This window comes from Phycodurus eques, chromosome 19 (assembly GCF_024500275.1).
Source record: "Phycodurus eques isolate BA_2022a chromosome 19, UOR_Pequ_1.1, whole genome shotgun sequence".
NCBI lineage: Eukaryota > Metazoa > Chordata > Actinopteri > Syngnathiformes > Syngnathidae > Phycodurus > Phycodurus eques.
Window position 1 is genome coordinate 1,673,937 of NC_084543.1, and position 18,074 is coordinate 1,692,010.

Genomic DNA, 18,074 nt, shown 5'->3' on the forward strand with positions numbered 1-18,074 from the left:
ACGGTAACAAATGGATGAGTCATTCTTCAATGTTTATTACGCTAATTTGTTTTGGGATGAAAACATCAACCATAAATAGTTTTTAGTTTGTAGCGCAGCGGAAACTCGGTTTTTGTATGCCTTAGTTTTTGAGTTTTTCTGTCACCGTTTTCCTACAGCCGCTTGGTTTTCATCAACAAAAAAAAACAAAACAAACAAAAAAATAATATATAGTATATAGTTATTCTCTACGAAATAGATTTTTTTGTTCATATTTGTGTGTGTCTAGAACAGAGTAATTGGATTTACATGAATTTTCTATGGAAAACATTTGACATTCTGGAACGGATGAATCCCGAAAACTGAGGTTCCACTGTATATTTCTTTTTGTGTATTTTGGGTCACGTTAGCATAAGTCATCAAATGTCAGGATGAAAGAAGGAGATTTCGGTTATTTTTATTGAAGAAATTCAATAAGGGGCCAGGGGTTCATTCCTAAAACATGTTCGTGAGTTTGAATTGATGTTAGTATTCTGAGGAGGGGGGGGGGGGGTGTCTCTCGCGTAAGCGGGTCCCTGCACCCACAAAGTTTTAGTGGACGTGTCAGGCAGTTCATGAAACGACATAATAGGACCCCCACGCTATGGCTCACGGACCCCAGTTTAAGAACCACTGGGCTGGTGGCTGGACTCTTGTTCCAAGAAAATCACATTTGTGGCTTTCGACACATGACAACAGAGAGGAAAGAAGCGCTCTAATTGTGGCGCTTTTGTTCATAATACCCTCATTACCGCTCTTGTGTGGCGCTGATTAAAACGGAGAAGGTCTTTCAACAGGAGTCTCTTTGAAATGCGTATCAATTAAGCCCTTTATTAGCCACGATTCTTTTCAAAAGTCAGAACAAAACAGCTGAACGTGCAGATCAGACGTCGCAGCCCGGTTGCGCGATGAGCATGTCGAGGACGTGATGATTTCTTTGACGCGGGCCCCATCGAACTCGCCGTGCCCCGCCTACGGCAAACAAGCCTGGCAATGTCGCGTGGCCCGTCTGTCGAGGACGCTCGCTTCCCGCCGGGGCCCGTTTGGGGCGAATTCCCTCGTCGGAGTTTGTCGGAGTACGACCGAAATGGTCGACTTCCTGTTCAATTTCAGGCACGCGTCCTGTCACGGTAGACATGTCCACCAAATTTCAAGTGGGTTTTTTTCCCCCCCAAACTTTTCAATGGGGTGCTACTGGGTTCAAATTCCCGGAAGGAGTTCAAACAAGTCGCTCCCAAGATGGCTTCTTCAAACCAAAATGGCCAACTTCCTGTTCACGTTTGGCCACGGGTCCTTGAGACCTTTTCGTGCGTCATGCTATGACAGACAGGCCCCACCTCAATTTCACGCCGTGCGGCGGGCTATTTTCTTCGAACTTTCCAAGAGGGCACGAATGAGTCATTTTCAAACTTTGATGTCGTGCTCCGTCAAAATTAGATCGTGGCGGCAAAAAGAAAATATCAAATGTCTTTTTTTTGTGAATATTTTGGGGTGTCAGTTTAATATGTTTCAAGCTCGTGGGTGGGGAGAAACAATATATGAAAACCAGCTATTGCGAGATTAGTCATTTGAAACGCTCTAAGTGCGAGAGGACTCTGCATCTTTTTGCACAATTGCCCCCAAAAAAGAAATGAAACGTACCGGCATTACCAGATAACTAGCAACACTTTATTGCTCAGTGACTGTTTTTTGTCAATGTCTTTCTGTCTCCAGAGTGTTCTCTGTCAATTGACCATCTGTTGTCGTACTAGAGCGGCTCCAATTACCGGAGACAAATTCATTGTGTGTTTTTTGGACAAACTTGGCAAAATAAAGATGATTCTGATCCTGATTTGAATGTGGTCCCTGAATATCGCCGATAAAATGTGTTTCACTGTTTGCCATGACGCTCCCATACAAGTGGAACAACACCTTCTGTGTGAGAAACTTCTTCTGGAACAATTCCTGTTGCGTCCCAGCCCCCCCCCCCCCCCCGAAAAAAAACGCGTCGAGAAGACGAAACCGCCTTCTTGGCAAATGCGAAACGTTGGGAAACGAGTCACCGTTCAATATGTCGCAACAGTCAACTTGAAAACATTCCACACGCCTGTAATTACCGCAACCGCCAGCACGAGGAGCGTGGCCAACGCATCTCCATAAAGAGAAGACATGAAAGAAAACGTTTCAGCGTGCCAAGCCAGGACGACTTCTTTCTCTGTCATTGATTTTGGCTAATAGGATGCACGCAACGTAAACATCCTTCCCTTTCAAACCTCTCGCATTTGCTCCAAGAGGACTGTGGACTGAACACAGCCGCTCTTAAGCCGACATATAAACCGGCCTTCCCTCCTCAACTCAAATTTGGAGTGAAGCGGAATTCAAATTGGAGCGATTAATAAAGTACTTGAATGCCCCCCACCTGCGGGCAAGGGGAGCCACGGTCACCGACACGCTTGCTGTTGTCGACTCAACGGGACAAACTGTCAAACGCGCAAATACAAAAGGAGAGCGCTCGCAAGGGGCTGCTGTAGGCCACAACTCACGCCCAGATGCTCACACGCAGACTAATGATGCTAATTTCCAGTAGCCTGTCTATGGCGTTTTGCATTATACGCTGGTATCAAGCTAGTAGAGTTGGTATGGTTTTGTTCGACTTTTTGGTGTTTAAATACACGTTTAACTGTCGTTTGTTTTACAGCAAAGATCCCCCCCCCCCCCCCAAAAAAAACATCTTATTTGGACAGCTGTGCAAACGAGTTTAGTGGGATTTTATGCGATAGTCTCCCATTTCTTGACAGTGAGGGAATGAATACAGGCACCGAGGAATACTTTCAAACGTGTGTTTTAATAATTTTCGAGTGTATTTTAATACATTTAAATGAGTTTAAAGCATTTGCCAGAGGGAAAACAAAAAAACCCCAGCAAAACAAACAAAACGTACCCACCGTGATAAACGAGGATTCACTGTATATTTTTTTTTCATTGGACAGCGACACGCCCCCACAGACACACACTACCCCCCCCCCCCCCCCCCCCCCCCCCCCCCCGTCTTTAATCACTATAAAAAAGGCAAGGCTGGCGAACGCTCAAATCCCTACAGGAGGACAAATTGCCAACAAAATGAGCCGTCAAGTTTATTAGCGCACCGCCTCTGGGAAATCTTCAATTATTTCTTTTTTTTGTTTTGTTCTGTTGTTACGTTGACATTTATTTGGCTGTGAAGCGCTCGGCGGCATCCATCGCGTTCGCCTTTGTACGTGGCATCTAAAACTGTCATCATGCACTTCACAACCCGCGACTCGGGCACCTCCGTCGCCATTGGTCAGAAGGTTCCCGCTTCGAAAAGATGTCAGGCTTTGATTGATTCCAACAAGCTCATTAGTTGGTGATAAGCGATTTTGGAATTGTGGGAAACACATTGTCATGGTGTCGTTATCGTTTTGTTTATTGTGTCACGTAATCTCCCCTGGATCCAATTCAATTGCGAGCGAGACGCTTACGCGCTTGAAAAGTTGAATCTGATGTACGACACGGAGGGCAGCTGCGCGCTCATTGGTTGCTATAGGGAATTACGTTTCCGACTAAATATAAAAAAAAATAATAATAATAATAAAAAAAGCAGGTTTACTTCCTGCTAAGAAACCGCCAACATGAGTGGAATAATTTTTCCATTGTGTTTCTGTATGAGCCCAGAAAGGAGCCCAGCGGAAGGCGAACGCCAAATGCCAGCCGAGCTGCCAACAGACGAGCCGTCCAGTTTGAAGGTGCGTTTTATGATGTTAAATTGTTATTTAGTGAGGATCGTGCTTCCATACATGTTTTGACTAAAAGGAAAAATTTTTTGTTCACATTTTCTGGAGTGAAAAAAAAAATATCTATTTGTGTGGCATGTTAATGTTTGGGGGTGAACTGAGCTAAGCTTGTTTGCTATCAGTGAAACAAAGCAAACCACAGAAGGGGAAAACACTCAAGCAAAACTTATTTGGGATAATGTCATGGTTATTTGCTTTCTTTACATTTAAGGGGGGGGTTCGATTACAATCGGAAAAGGGAGATTTGGTCCTAAGGCCATATCAACCAGCCTTAAACATGTTTTCCAAGAGGAAGCACTTTTTTCTTTATTATTGGTTATGGAAAAGAACTTGTCATTGTCATTTGCTTTTTCGTTACGCAGGGGGGGGGAGGAATCGATAGAATCGGAAATCCTATTTTATCCTAGAGCCATATCGATCGGTCTCCAAGAAGCAGCACTGATTTTCCCATTATCTGTCAAGAAAAACAAGTTGTCATTGTCATTTGCTTTTATTATAAGCAAAGGGAAGAACAATGAAAATTGGCGATCTGATTTATTTATTTATTCAATTGCGAGACTTTACGTGAAGGGCATATCGCGCCGCCGTACTCCCGAGCTGGTCGCGCGATGCGTCTTTCAGATGATCTCATTTTTCAGGTAACGTTCATACAACTGAAATCCCGATTGGGTGGCGCCATTTGTTCTGACGACGCGACGCTTCCGCCCGTTGTCGGAACAATTACGGCCGCTTTCCCCTCTTTTATCCCGAGCGAAAAGGGCAGACGGCCGATAAAAAAGAACAAAACGGAGTGTGCAGGGTGAGCGGCCGGGGGGGTGAAGGAGTCCTTACCCGAGGGCGTCTTTGCATGGCTACTAAAATCAAATCAAATCAAAAACACAAGGGGCAGCAAGGAGAGAAGCCCCCGAGGCCCAAAACTCCCGCAAGTCATCACAAACTATTGTTTCTGTCATACAACATACAAATTTCAAGTCAGGGTTCGGGTTGGAAAGGACTCTGGAGTATTGCTGGATGCTCTGCTTGTGTGTGTTGCTGCTAAAGTCGCAGTTAGTTGTTTGAAGGTTTTGTTACAATTACCGTCACATCGACGCAAATTTCTGTTAGCCTGTCTATGGTGTTTGGCAATACATGCTCGCTTTAAGGTCGCCGACTTCTTGGAATTATTTGGGTTGGTTGAACGTTTTGGTGTTGAAATGTGCAATGTTTCATTTCAGGTGGTTTTATGTGTCAGTGCCGCCGTTTCAAGTTAGGCTCGTAAGCCGGGTTTAGCGTTTTGAACAAGGGCCCAAAGCCGGGGTTAGGTTCCAAACTCGGGTTTCAAACGAAGCTTTTAAACCCGAGTTCAGGTTTTAAGCCTGAAGAACAATAATAAGACGAAGGTTTGAGGGCAGCACGGAGGAGGCGAAGAAGCCTTCGAAAAATGTTTGGAGTGCGTCCAAGTTGCAAGCGCTCCACAAATCAATGCCTGAGTGTTGATTTCTTTCTTTTCTTTTCTTTTCTTTTTGTTTTTGGCCATCTGGTGTCAATACTGGAGCTTCACTTCAAAGCCGACGAGGCCTGATGGAGTTCGCTTCCTCAGTGTCGGCCATCTCGCGTCTATTTGAGGCCGCGGCTCCGCACATCTGCGATGGACGTGTCGGCGCAAGTCGAAAGGGGGCCCGAGGTGTTGGGGGGGGGTCTCCAAGCACCCCGTGAAAATATACTGGGTGGACTAAAGTATTGGGACCAATTGGAAGGGGAAATAGAAGAGATCAGGGATGTTTTTCCACTGAGGGGCACATCCAGAAAAATCGAAGGAACTTCAACTTTTGGTCATAAAAAATGATATATATGTATCTATATTTAAAAAAAAAAAAAAAATAAAAACAATAAAAATCAATGCAATATGCTAAGAAGGTAAACATCTTCAAAGAAAAACAGTCTGTGTTACTGGCGACAAAGCAAAGTGTTATTAGTATTAGTGTGATGTAAGTGGGATATATTTGCACATTCAAAATGATTAAGTTTTAAATCAGATCGTGGCAAACTTCTTTGGCATTTATTTTTTCATCTTGTAACATTCACATTTCTTTCCAATTTTAAATCAAATTCATTTCTAAGTTTCCCTGAAACTTCTATCACTGAAGTTTATTGACAATTTCAAATAAAAAAAATTTTTTAAAAAAGGTTTAAATCAAATGTGATACCTTCTAACATTCCAGCTTATTTACAATTTAAAATGAAAAATGATCAAATGCCATATTTTGTGAGATTCATTTTTTGAATGTATATTTTTATTTGGAATTTTAAAAGCAAGCGCGCTGACTTTGAACATTTTGGACTTTTTCGATGGCGAAGGCCTACCGACAGTGGCCACGGTGTCGTCCTTGCCCTGGGTGAAGACCACCACCCTCGGCCTCGCCGGGTTGTCCTTGGGCAGCGTTCGGGTCAGCCTGGCGATCTCGCCGACGTCGTCCGTCTGGAAACAAACGCCGACGCCGCGTTCGATTTAATGCGGCAGAATGTCATCAAGTGCGGCATATTAAAATTACAACAACATCATTTCTTGAAAGGAAGAAAATCTACAGCTCGGGTTACAAGGCAATTAGTTACTCACAATTTTATTAAAATAGTGAGACATCGAGTAACATTTCACTTTTGAAATTAAAAAAAGAATTGTTCATTTTTCTTAGCTTTTAACATAAAACTTTATGATTTTTGTTGTTGTCATTTAATGACCATTTTTCATATGAAATTGTTTGAATACGTTTTTTTTGTAGTTTTTATTTAAAAACAGACGTGATCACTTGTAACATTCAATCTTTTTATCCCAAAAATGTGTTATAAGATTCCAATATTAAATTGTTTTATTTTGTTAAAACACAAAAAGATATGCTGTAACATTCAACTTGTAAAATGTGGAATTCATAAAATGAAAAAAAGATTTGGACCATTTATTTTTTTGGGAAACTGAAACAATTTCTGAAACATTTATTAAATCAATCAAAGTACGGTGATATCTTGTAACATTTTGTTTTATAAATGCATCGTTGCCCACATGCCAGGGCATCACAGTAGGTTAATTGCTCCCTATTTTCACGTCACGTCACGTCACACTTGTTCCCCTTTTTTTGATGCATTTTGAAAATATCGTATGTTTGTAAATGAAACATTTCACGCCATCTCGCCCAGAGTTGAGACGACTCTGCGGAGCGCGTTGCCTTTGATGGTGCCGGCGAAAATCGGGGAGGAAGAAAACGTGCACCTGTCGGTGTGGCTTTATTGTTAACTCATCGTGATGCGCGACCACGGCCGCCTCACAGCGGGGGTCCTCCAAAAACAAGGCGGGAGCGGTGAGCTTTTCCGCCTCCAAATGCGCTTTAATCAGCCCGAGAGGTCCGCCGAGGCCCAGGAAAAGTGCGTGTGACGCTCTAAGTGAGTGCTAACGGCGAGGTTAACGCAGAGGCCGTTTGCCAGCCGGCCGAGGTAGAAAAAGAAAAAAGCAATTTGTCAGCGTGACTGGATATAACCACAAGCACTCCTCCAGACGGCCGACGCCAAAGCGCACAAGGCTTCGGCACATTGTCGCCCTTCGCTTTCATGTGCCCGACATAAAAAACAAATAAAAATAAACAAATAAAAAAGCTGCTGGCCTCAAGTTGAAGGTGCTCAGAGGCGCTGAAGGGGGCACCTAAGCGAGGCCAACGGGCATTCGCGGGTGACGGCAAGTTTACAAACCTGGGAGAAAAACAGCCTGCAAAAATCAAAGAATTGGGACAACTACATTGATTGTTTTCCTCGCTAAGAATTGGACTGATACAAAGTTCTGTTATGTTCAGGTAATTCAACTCGTTCGAAGCCTAAACGGGCAGCGCAAGTGGTGGTCTCTAGCGATTCTGACAGCGCGAGAAGCTAAGCCAAGCCTGATATGACCTGAACAGGATCAGTAAAATAACACTGGCCCTACATTTGGCATTCTCGTGGAGACCCGCTGCCTAAACGGGGTGCGGAACCAATCTAACCAGGAAGTAAAAGCGCTTGTTCAGTTTGTGTGCTAAATACAGAGAGGACCTCGAAAAAGAAAACTAGCCGTAAATATTGTAATGCCAAATACTGCACACCCACGACATGAACGGGCTGTGGGAGGAATTGAAAGAGGAAGCGAAAATGCTTTTTCTCCAGTCATTCCAATATGAGACGACCACAACGACGCGTGAAGCTAAACGAGGAGTGACGTGAGACCATTTGGAAGTCGAAAATAACACGAGCTACCCGAACGGGCTGCGGAAGAAATCGAAACAAAACGGAAAAGTGCTCGTTCTGTAGCAATTCCAACACGTCATGCTCATGCTAAATAAAAGAGAGGGCCTAGAATATATTACAATGTATGAAGTGTACAGTGCATGGGTAATATATAATATACATATCGGGGAGGGGAGGAAACCGAGGCGGAAACTAAACGTACCTTCGGTAGCGATTCCGACAACATTTAATGTTTCCGACCCAAAAATAACGCCGGTTGTAAATGTCGCACTACGGTGTCGACCTGCAAAAGGAGTCGACGCGGGAAGTTAAAGCGGTTGTTTTCCAGCAATCTCACCATTAGACGGGCTGCGGAAGTTCCGGACTCCAGCGATGCGGAACGACGTGTACAGCTAACCGAAGAGTGAGGTGAGTTTGAAGTGGGACCATTTGGAAGTTGACAATACGCTAATACTTGCCGTAAATATGGCATTCTGGTATTTACTGTAGCCGCGACCGAAAGGGGCTGCAGAAGAAACGATGAGTGCTTCTTTGTTTGGTAGCTATTCAAACGTGTGATGCTAACGCTCAGAAAAAGAGAAAATAAGACTTGGCATGTGCCATATATATATATATATATATATATATATATATACACACACACACACACACACACACTCACTACATAAACGGGCTGCGGAAAAAAACCCGCAAGAATAAAGTCAACGTACGTGTTTGGCAGAGATTTAATTTCCAAGAAGACCATAAAACCAGTTGTAAATACATATTGCAATAGCCTATGTGCCTGCTACAAAAACGGGCAGCGGAGGAAATCCATTTCGTGCTCGTACCTCCCCATCTGTTAAGAAAGGAAAAATGAAAAGCGCTGCTCTCCGACTTCAGACGTGAGCAAGCGCAAAGGAACCAGTTGGAAAAAGGCTCTCCAGGACGAATGAACCGTGCGGCTAAATTCATTTCAACGCGTTTCCCTCAGCGGATCAACGTGTCAGACGATTGCGCCACGAGACGAACGGCTTTGCCGGCCAGGCAAACGTACAGTTGGCCTCGTCAAAATTAACCTCATTTGTTGAAAATAAATGCAACGACGGAACTAACGTTTGGGATTATATTCAAATGAATTGTGAAATAAAAACGACAATTATAATGACTGCCAACTTGGCTTTTGACATTCATAAAAGGAACTGCGATCATAATAGGAATGATGAATGTTAAATAAGTTGAATCTATGGAAAATTGTAAAAATATCTTAGTCGAATCAATAAATATGTTTATTATTGCAGCTATTGTTTGCAGTGATGTGCCACCAACAAATTTGAGTATTGGAACGTAAGGGAAAAACATAAAAAGAAAACTAACTCAAACGAAATAAAATATACAGAAAACAAGGATTGCATGATTGTTTTCTAACTATTGGGTATTCAAATGATTGATGAATTACTTCATAAACATGAAGTATTTGTTTTATAAAAACACATCAAAATAAAGAAAATACTAAATAAAAACAAAATATATTAAAATGAAAATGGTTTAAAAGGTTTATTAGTGTTGTTGTTGGCAGTAGTGTAGGACTGTAAATATTTACAATTAGAATAAAAAACATTTATTTAATTTAAAATTTCTCATCAACTATTTCTCCTGCCAAGATTAAAAGGAGGAAAATTAAAGCCACAAATATATTTTTGGGGGGGAAGAAAAAAAAAACAGAAAATACATGAAAAAAACACACACATTTCGCATTACAACAATAATAAAGCAAATATTAAAAACAGAAAGATCACAAAAACAGAAAACCACCAAGTGGCTTTGGCGTGTGCTAAAGAAAGTCGTTTGGAAATGCTCGGCTATCGCGAGACGTCACGGCGAGGCGAGCCGACGGGTCGGCGAGGAAGGCCGACGCGTCGGCTTTGCAGAAAAAAATTCAAGAAATAACATCTGGACGCCGTGTCGGGCGAGCGAGGGTGCGTCGCAACACAGAGAGAGAGAGAGAGAGAGAGAGAGAGTGGCGGTCGAACAAAGAAACCATGACGACTGCCAGGTTGCCGTGGCAACTGCGGCGAGGCCCGGAGAGTAGAAGAGCGCATCAATCACTGTCCAAAAAAGAACTTCATTATCAGTAGAAAGAAAGAAGAAAGTTGGACAACTCACCTGGAAGCCCAGCTGCTTTCCGAACGACGCCGCTTCCTGCGCACGCACACAACACACAACAACACAAAAACGCACAAGTGTTACCTCTCCACACCACAAACTTCTTAAAAAGCATCCTAATGCCGATGACATATAAATGTATATAACAATGAAAATGGAGCCTTTCGGTGGGGGACATTGGAAATATCGGGTATTGTAATTGTTAAAGAATGGAAAGAATACAAAAAAAAAATACAAAAATATATATAGAAAATAAATATATGGAAATACAAATGGAGTTACTCTTGGTTACTACAATTTAAAAACAAATAATCAAAAAGGTTAAATAAATAAAAACTGACAAATCAAGAATTTATTATCTATTTATGATTGCATTTGCTGCGGTGATGTAGAAACAGACATCATATAATCTCAAGTAAAAATACAATAAGAAATAAATCCATGCATAAAACCAAAATAAATACAAAGCAAAATATAGAAAAAATGCATACATTGATAATTGTATTTATTTGCAGTTGCGCTGAAAATACGGTGTGTTATAATGCAAACAATAAATAAAATAAAAATAAGTCCAATAAAAACACATCAAATTCAAAATGGATACATTTATCATTGTAGTCATTGTTTGCGGTAGTGTAGAACTGGAAATGTCGGGTATTATCATCTAACAGAAAGATACAGTCAAATACAATCAATACAAATTCAAGAAACACAGTGGTGTAGAGCTGCATCTAATATTGGGACACACTCTCATGGCCAAAATATTAGAAACTCATTCATTCATTCCATTTTCCCAGTCATCTAATCTTGTGGATGATGAGCGCATATAATTGCGTAAAGTTGCAAATATTACGGCGACATCGGGAGTCATAAAACTCACATAATAGGCCATAAATACCAGATTCCCATTAAGGGGCCCGACGCGTCAATATTTGCCTCGGTGGGTGCGTTTTACATGTGACATGATCCGTTTTGGGATGTTGCGCTCGACAGCTTTGCGATGACGCTCCGTGCGCCGCCGCAGCTGTCGCCACAATGCCGACGACTTCAAGTGACATCTGGGCCCGCAAAGAGATGGAAAAAGTTGCTGGCGAAAGAAGCAGAAATGACGCCGAGATGCTCTTGGCCGGGCGGCGTGCAGCCATAGTTGCGAAAAAGCCGCCGGAATGTGCGCTGAGATTGTTGCCGCTGTCGGAGGATTAAACGGTCAAAGAGATATTTTTAGAGCGCTTAAGCTAATAATCTCGTCGGCAATTTCATGCCGAGACAAATGAGAGAGCACAGCGCAAATGCACCACTTTTCATGTTAACTTGACTTTTTTCCCCGCTAAGTACACGACACTTTATCAAAAGACACCAATGACATTGTCATCGGACACTTCATTAGGTACTATATTACAAGAGCTACATGGGGACAAAAATGTATTTGAGCCAAGCTGAGACTACGGGCCACTGCAGCAAAGGTGAACGGGACGTGCTAACTAAAACAATCGTGGAGAAGAACAAGGGTCGCCTGTATTTACTTCATTCGGTACGACTATACTACAAGAGCTGAATGGGGAAAAACATATTTTATCCATGAGGAGACTAAGGGCCACTTGAGCAAAGTGGAACGAGACACGCTAACCAATGGGAACAACAACGAAGGTAAACGAGAACCTCCTGTTTTTACTTATTTGCGGTTAGGAGACAGATTTTATCTAAGAGGAGACTACGGGCTACAGCAGCAAAGTGTCTAGAGACACTCTAAACATAACAATAAGGAGAACAAGGGTTTCCTGCATTTACTCACCGCAACAAGGATACAGATTTTATCCCAGAGGAGACTGTGGGCAGCATGCAAAAGAAAGCGTAAGAAGACGTGTGTTCGTTTGTTATTTTTGTTACGTTTGTCACGGCAGCGGCCAGACCGAAACAGAGACTCCAAATCCCATTGCAGCGTTTTCCCAAAGGCGGCGAATCAAAGCGCAGCACTCGGTGTGAAGGTTAATAAAAGTTGATAAGCTGAAAAGGTTGAAAAGGCCGCAAGGGAACAAATTTGCTCGACCGTGTTAGCCCGAGTTTTTTTCCAGCAACGTAATTGTATTTGGCATTGTGTACGCGCGTGTGCGTGTGGAAGACAGACGGGCTGGCTTTTCGCAGTCATTTGAAAGCAATAACAGCGATGGCCGCCCTCTTTCCTGCTGGAGTAAAAGTCCATTTTAGACAAACAAAAAGTGATACGACTACGTAGGATGCGTTTGCGGTATCGGGAAAAAAATGTCCCTGTACAAAAAAAATGATGAAAAAAACAAAAATAAATATCTGACTATTATTCCTCGTCATCAAAACATACATAACATTTCAAAAATGCCTTTTGATACATGATTTTTTTTTAAAAGCCTTACATCATTTTGTAAGTGTCTTATTATACACTTTTTAAAAGATGCCGCACTATATATACACAAATCATGTCATTCAAGAAAGCCTTACTATAGAAAATGTATTTTTAAGAGCCTTACTATAAATCATTTTTAAAAAATGCTTTATTATACTGTAGATCTTTTGATTTGCATCTTTACACGTCAAAAAATGCCTTGTTATATGTTTAAAAAAAGCCCTACTATCATTATAGATTTTTTTTAAAGCCTGACTGTACATAATTCTTAATGCCCTATGACACAAAATATCTTTTTTTTTTAATGCATCATTATGCATCATGTCTTTTTAAAAAAAAAAAAAAGTCCAACCATAAGATCAGATTGCTAAAAGAAAATGTGCCTTACTATTACATCATTTTCTTTGGGAAAAACGCCACTGCAAAATATTTTGGGCGAGGAAGCACAAACGTCGTCGGGCTTAAAGGTTTGCGACATGGATAAATTCCTGCTTTTTGCGATGTCCACTATAAATGGGCCCCAAGTCTTTGTCAGTGTGCAGCTCCATTACTAACACATCGCACAATAGCATAACACTGCCATTCAAAAGTGGGCTGAAGGAATACCGAATCTTGCGGGACCGACGCACAAGCAAACGAGCGAGACGCTTGCCTCTTCGCTCGTACGACTGACTCGGCTAATTGTTCAGCAGATGGCGCGTCGCTGTGAAAGTGACTTAGACGAGCCGCGTGACGTGTATTTATAGGGGAAAAGTGTTGGGGCTAACCTCGCGCCATTAAATAAAACACTGCTGTATGAAAAAACAACATTTGTATTTTTTAAGAGAGAAAATGTGCTTTTTTTCCACAATTGAAAACAGTTCCCAGCTGTCTTGATAACATATCTGTGGCATATTGTCGTCAAAATATCCTAAAGATATTATATATTATCACGGGCGGATGCAGTATTTCATCACCGAGCTACCGTAACACACCTGTCGATTAGTGTACCGGTGTGGCGCACGACATCGGCAAACACAAATACGGCGCCAGCTGAGACCAACAAATGCCAAATGACAGAATGCTTTGTTTACTAGTGGTGCCATCTGAGCTATTGCCACCTGCAAAAAATGTGTGACGTTAAAGTGCAACGGGCAATACGAACTACAAACAAAATATTTCTCTCTTTAAATTCCTGAGTAGAATTTGCTGTAACGGAAGGCATCCGTTTTCGAAAGGGACCTGGGCTTTCGTGTGACCAAATATAACCGTGCCCTTGCCCCGTCACTCCGTAACGCCCCTCCGGCGGCCGCCTCGCTCGCCATCCATCTCCGTCCGACTGACTCCCACAAGGGCAGCGGTGGGGGTCGTTAAACAACCGGAAACATGCGCAGTGTATAAATATCCCGTGGCAATTACGGAATGGCGGTTTGTATAAAGGGAGGTTGAGAAGAGAGGCGTTAACCTTCGTCTGCTGGGACCTTGCGCCGGGTCGGGCAAGCGGCTCAGGTATCAGTCTGACGGCCTTATCGGCTCTCGGGGCCTCTATCGCACGTCTCACCTCGCGCTCGGACAGGAGGTCGGAGTGCGACGGTAGCGGTTAGCCCCCTCGAGGAAGTCCGCCAATATCCAGTAACTCGTCTCGTCTTTTACGACGGCTGTCGGGGCGAGACATTCGAGTCATAAACAGCGGGAAACACCGAGCGCTCTCTCTACAGAGTAGAAGCGCAGTCAAATGCTTGCGGAACAATCGGTACCTGAAGCCAGTTTTAATAGGCAACATGAAATATCATGAGCAGATGCATACCAAAAAAACAAAGCCACGTTCAAAAAGACACGGGAAGTTTGCCATTTCGGTTCAAAGTCGTTTTCGAGGCGCCCTAAAAATGTACTTTTGGTGGCGGTCGCGGGCTTTGAGGAAAATTCAGCCCTCATTGCCAGCAACGTGAAATTTCAGAACCATGCTTATCACAAGTAGACCCACAAAAAAGGCTCAAGAAGCACTGCCCGAAAGACACACGACGTCTCACAAATTCGGTTCAGAGAGGCCATTTTGGGATCGTTTCAAAGGTGATTTTGTTCGAGAGATCTTATCCGATGGCAACCAAACCGGACCCGTGTTGGGAGTCATGTGTACGAGACCGCACATGGTCGATCGACTGTGGCATCCGCTTAGGGTGCGAGCATTGGGGTGCGCCCGTTTCAGTCCTCCTCCAGCGCTCCTTCAAAGACAAACTTGTCCTCGAGATATTGTCCGATTTCAATCAAATCGGAACCACTTACCGGGATACTGGACAGATGGACGATGCTCAATTGTGAGGGATTCAGTAGCAAGTTTCGTGACTTCCGTTCATCTGAATGCGGGTTAACCTGCCTGAAGTTCCATAAACAAGCGCATCAACTTTTTGAACTGGATTATGCCCCCGTAATATCAGGGAGATGGCGCACGTTGATTGCGCTTTTGACGGCTTGCCAGTTATCTCCCAAGCACGGCAATGACAGCGAAGCCCCGAGACACGACTGCCAAAAGCCGAGGAACACAATCACGAGGAGACAAAGGACTGTACTCCCGCCAACTCTGTGAGGATAAGAGGATTACGGGAGCAAGCGGCCAAACCCTGAGCAGCGGTAATTAGGACTGTAGGGGTATCTTGGAAAGCCCACCGGGTGTCCGAAGAAAAACACCAGCGTCAGTCAGCGCTATTGCAATATTTCCTCTTAAATACAGTTTCTTTTTCTTTTTAAGTGTACGCGCATGACCGTGCGAAGGGACTGCAGTTTCCCTGGTTTAGGGTCTGAGATATCCAAATTCCCAGTTGGCTTTGCTTCAAACAAGGCCAAGTCAAAGAAATGCTCACTTCAATCTCAATGACTTTCAATATTTCAGTAGGAACTCCACGTTATGAGAGCGGCACTGCAGTTTTCCTCGTTGAGGCCCAAAAATGACAAGATTCCCAGATTTGCTTGCTCTTAACAAGGTCGCAAAACGAAGACATTCGAGTATGATTTTACTGGGTCAATCGATCGCATCTCCCTGAGTTGCAAGGTAAAGCAGACAAATGCTCAGTAAGCTCTCCATGTCTCCATGTGTGGTGGCATTGCGCTTTTCCTCGGTGAGAATCTGAAATGTCCATATTCCAGGTTCTCTTTGCGACAAACATTTCCAAGCCCGAAAAAGTATTCAATCCCATCTCATATTTCAGTGGGAAATCCAAGTTATGAGTGTGGCATTGCACTTTCCCTCATTGAGGGTCCAGCTTCTCGAATGTCCAAATTCCTCGTTCTCTTTGCTTTCAACAAGGCCAAATAGCAAAAAGCAAATAATCTCATCTCCTTGAGTTGCAATGCTTCAGTCAGATCTCCAAGTTACGAGAGTGGCGTTGGTTGTTTCCTTGTCGAGGGTCTGAAATGTCCAAATTTACGGTTCTCTTTGCCTAAAACAAGGCCGAGCCCCGAAAGACACTTCGAAGCCATCTCAACGAGATCCTTAGTTGGAATTCCGACCTGTGAGCGTGGCGCTGCATTCTTCTTCATCGGAGGTCTGAAATTCCAAAATTCCCAGTTTTCTTTGCTCTCCCATATGGACAAAACCAACAAGAGCAGGTTGTATTGTTTTGTTTTTGTCCCCTTCCACTTAGCAAATGATCACAGCTAATATGCTCGGTGACTCATCTGGCTCCATAACTGTACGCCACAGCCAAGGTCACCGTTCTCCGGGGCGGGTGAGTCATCACGGAGAACGAGATGGTCGCTTCAATTAAAAGTGGGCTCGCGCGAGAGCGACGGCTCCCGTGTCTTTGCCTCCATCCAATGACACCTTGCGATCGGCCTGCCGATTCCGATCTAGCGCCCGTATCCCGTCGATTCGCACGGATCTAGCAGGGAAGGGGCCCTGCTCACTTGTAAAGGAATTTGATTTGACTATTTCTTTCCATTTTGGGTATTTATAGTTTATAGTTTTTCCAGGTCGAAGGTGCACTAACATGCTCAACGCGACTTGGTGAAGTTAATTTGAAGCCCGTTCGGCAAATACTCGAGGGTCTCGTTGACTACGTGATTTCCAATTTTTTGTTCTCAAGCGGGAAGCCGAAATGCTGCCACACTGCTGACCCAAATGACCTCGCAGGCTCCAAAATGTCGCCTTCGTTCTTCTGCTCCGGTGCGCTCTCGTCCGGTCGTCCAACACAACTAGCATTAGCGGTAGCCACACTTTTGCTCACATGACAACACGCAACTAGTTGGAGGAATGCGTCTTCAATCTCTGCTTACTTTTTTATTGTTGTTTTTTTTTGACTTAAAACAGTAATAATATTACATGCATCAAATGGTGACACAAGCTGGGAGTTGGAAGGGGCGCGTCGCAGTTCTGCCATTTGAAAGGCGACAAAGGTTCGTTCACGAGTTCCGGTTTCGATATCGTGTCGTTACGGGCTTACGAAAGAGGCGAGAAATGCGCAAAAGTACCACAAAACTGCCGCTATATTTGGACATTGTTAAAAGTCTATGGGGAACTCATTATTTAAAAAACAAAAACAAAAAAAATTAAATTAAAAAAAAAGTGAAAAACTTCTTCCAAAATCTTTTATTTTAAAAAGAAGTAAAATGCTGCAAATTGTTTTGAAGCAAACCGACCAAACTCAAATGGGAAACTGCTGATTCAGTATGTATGCTCTTAAATTGCCTTCAGGGATTATTTGACCACATTTACAGAAGATTTGAAATGATATGTTTCAGATAATGGGGTACAAACTCGAAATGTTTTCGTTAACGAGAGCTTCTGCTTTTCTTTGTATCCCAAAAGAGGGCAGATATACAGTAGATGAATGGCACGAAGAAATTAAGAAGACTTAAAAGACCGATACGTCAGGGAGATTAATTGCGTAATGATCGCGTTCCGCTCCTCTTAAATACGGCGATGCGAACCCAAGCCTAATGGTTCCATCCCTGCTGGCCTGCTTTAGCGTGCTTCTTTATCTCCTACGCTCAAGAGAGCACGTAGGTAAATCGCGGCCAATTTTATCGGTGAAAGAGCCAGTAATCATTTCTCTCGTCGGGGACCGTATTAACTGCCGCCATTAAAAAAATGGAATCGATGGTTGCTTCTGTGTCAGGTAGTCAAAAGGACGAGGCGGGAGGAGTCAATTCAAGTCGGGTTATTGCACGACGTTAGCCAATTAAACAAGGCGCCGCCACCCGTGTTGCGCAAACCGTGTCGCGAGTGAGGCCTCAAGTCGTAACTTTCGAGTTACGACTTGAGGGGAATAAATAAAAAATAAAAAAAGTCATCCGATCCTGCTCAGTCACTACATTTATTTGCACATTAGCCACTTTGCACTAATTAGCTGTACAAACACATTCACATTTATTTTTTTAATGGTCCAATCCTGTCTCCGTAATGTCATTAACCTTATTGTCTCGTCAATTAAATGCTTAACCAACATGATTAGGTCTTTATTTTTGGAAACTGCAACATCGATAGTTTCTCTTTTTGAGGAAAGTGTCATCTCAATAGTTTGTCTTCT

General features: G+C 43.1%; 1 protein-coding gene across 4 annotated transcripts in view; it reads right to left on the reverse strand.

Moving 5' to 3' along the window:
• Positions 1–18,074, reverse strand: part of LOC133395208 (adenosine kinase-like) — a 99,224-nt gene that overhangs the window by 2,049 nt on the left and 79,101 nt on the right. For all 4 annotated transcript variants that reach the window (XM_061663958.1, XM_061663961.1, XM_061663960.1 and 1 more), the window contains exons 8-9: positions 10,197–10,232; positions 6,153–6,267 (exon numbers count right to left, since the gene is read on the reverse strand). In XM_061663958.1, coding sequence (XP_061519942.1) covers positions 6,153–6,267; positions 10,197–10,232 — 151 coding nt within the window. The remainder of the gene's footprint in view (positions 1–6,152; positions 6,268–10,196; positions 10,233–18,074) is intronic.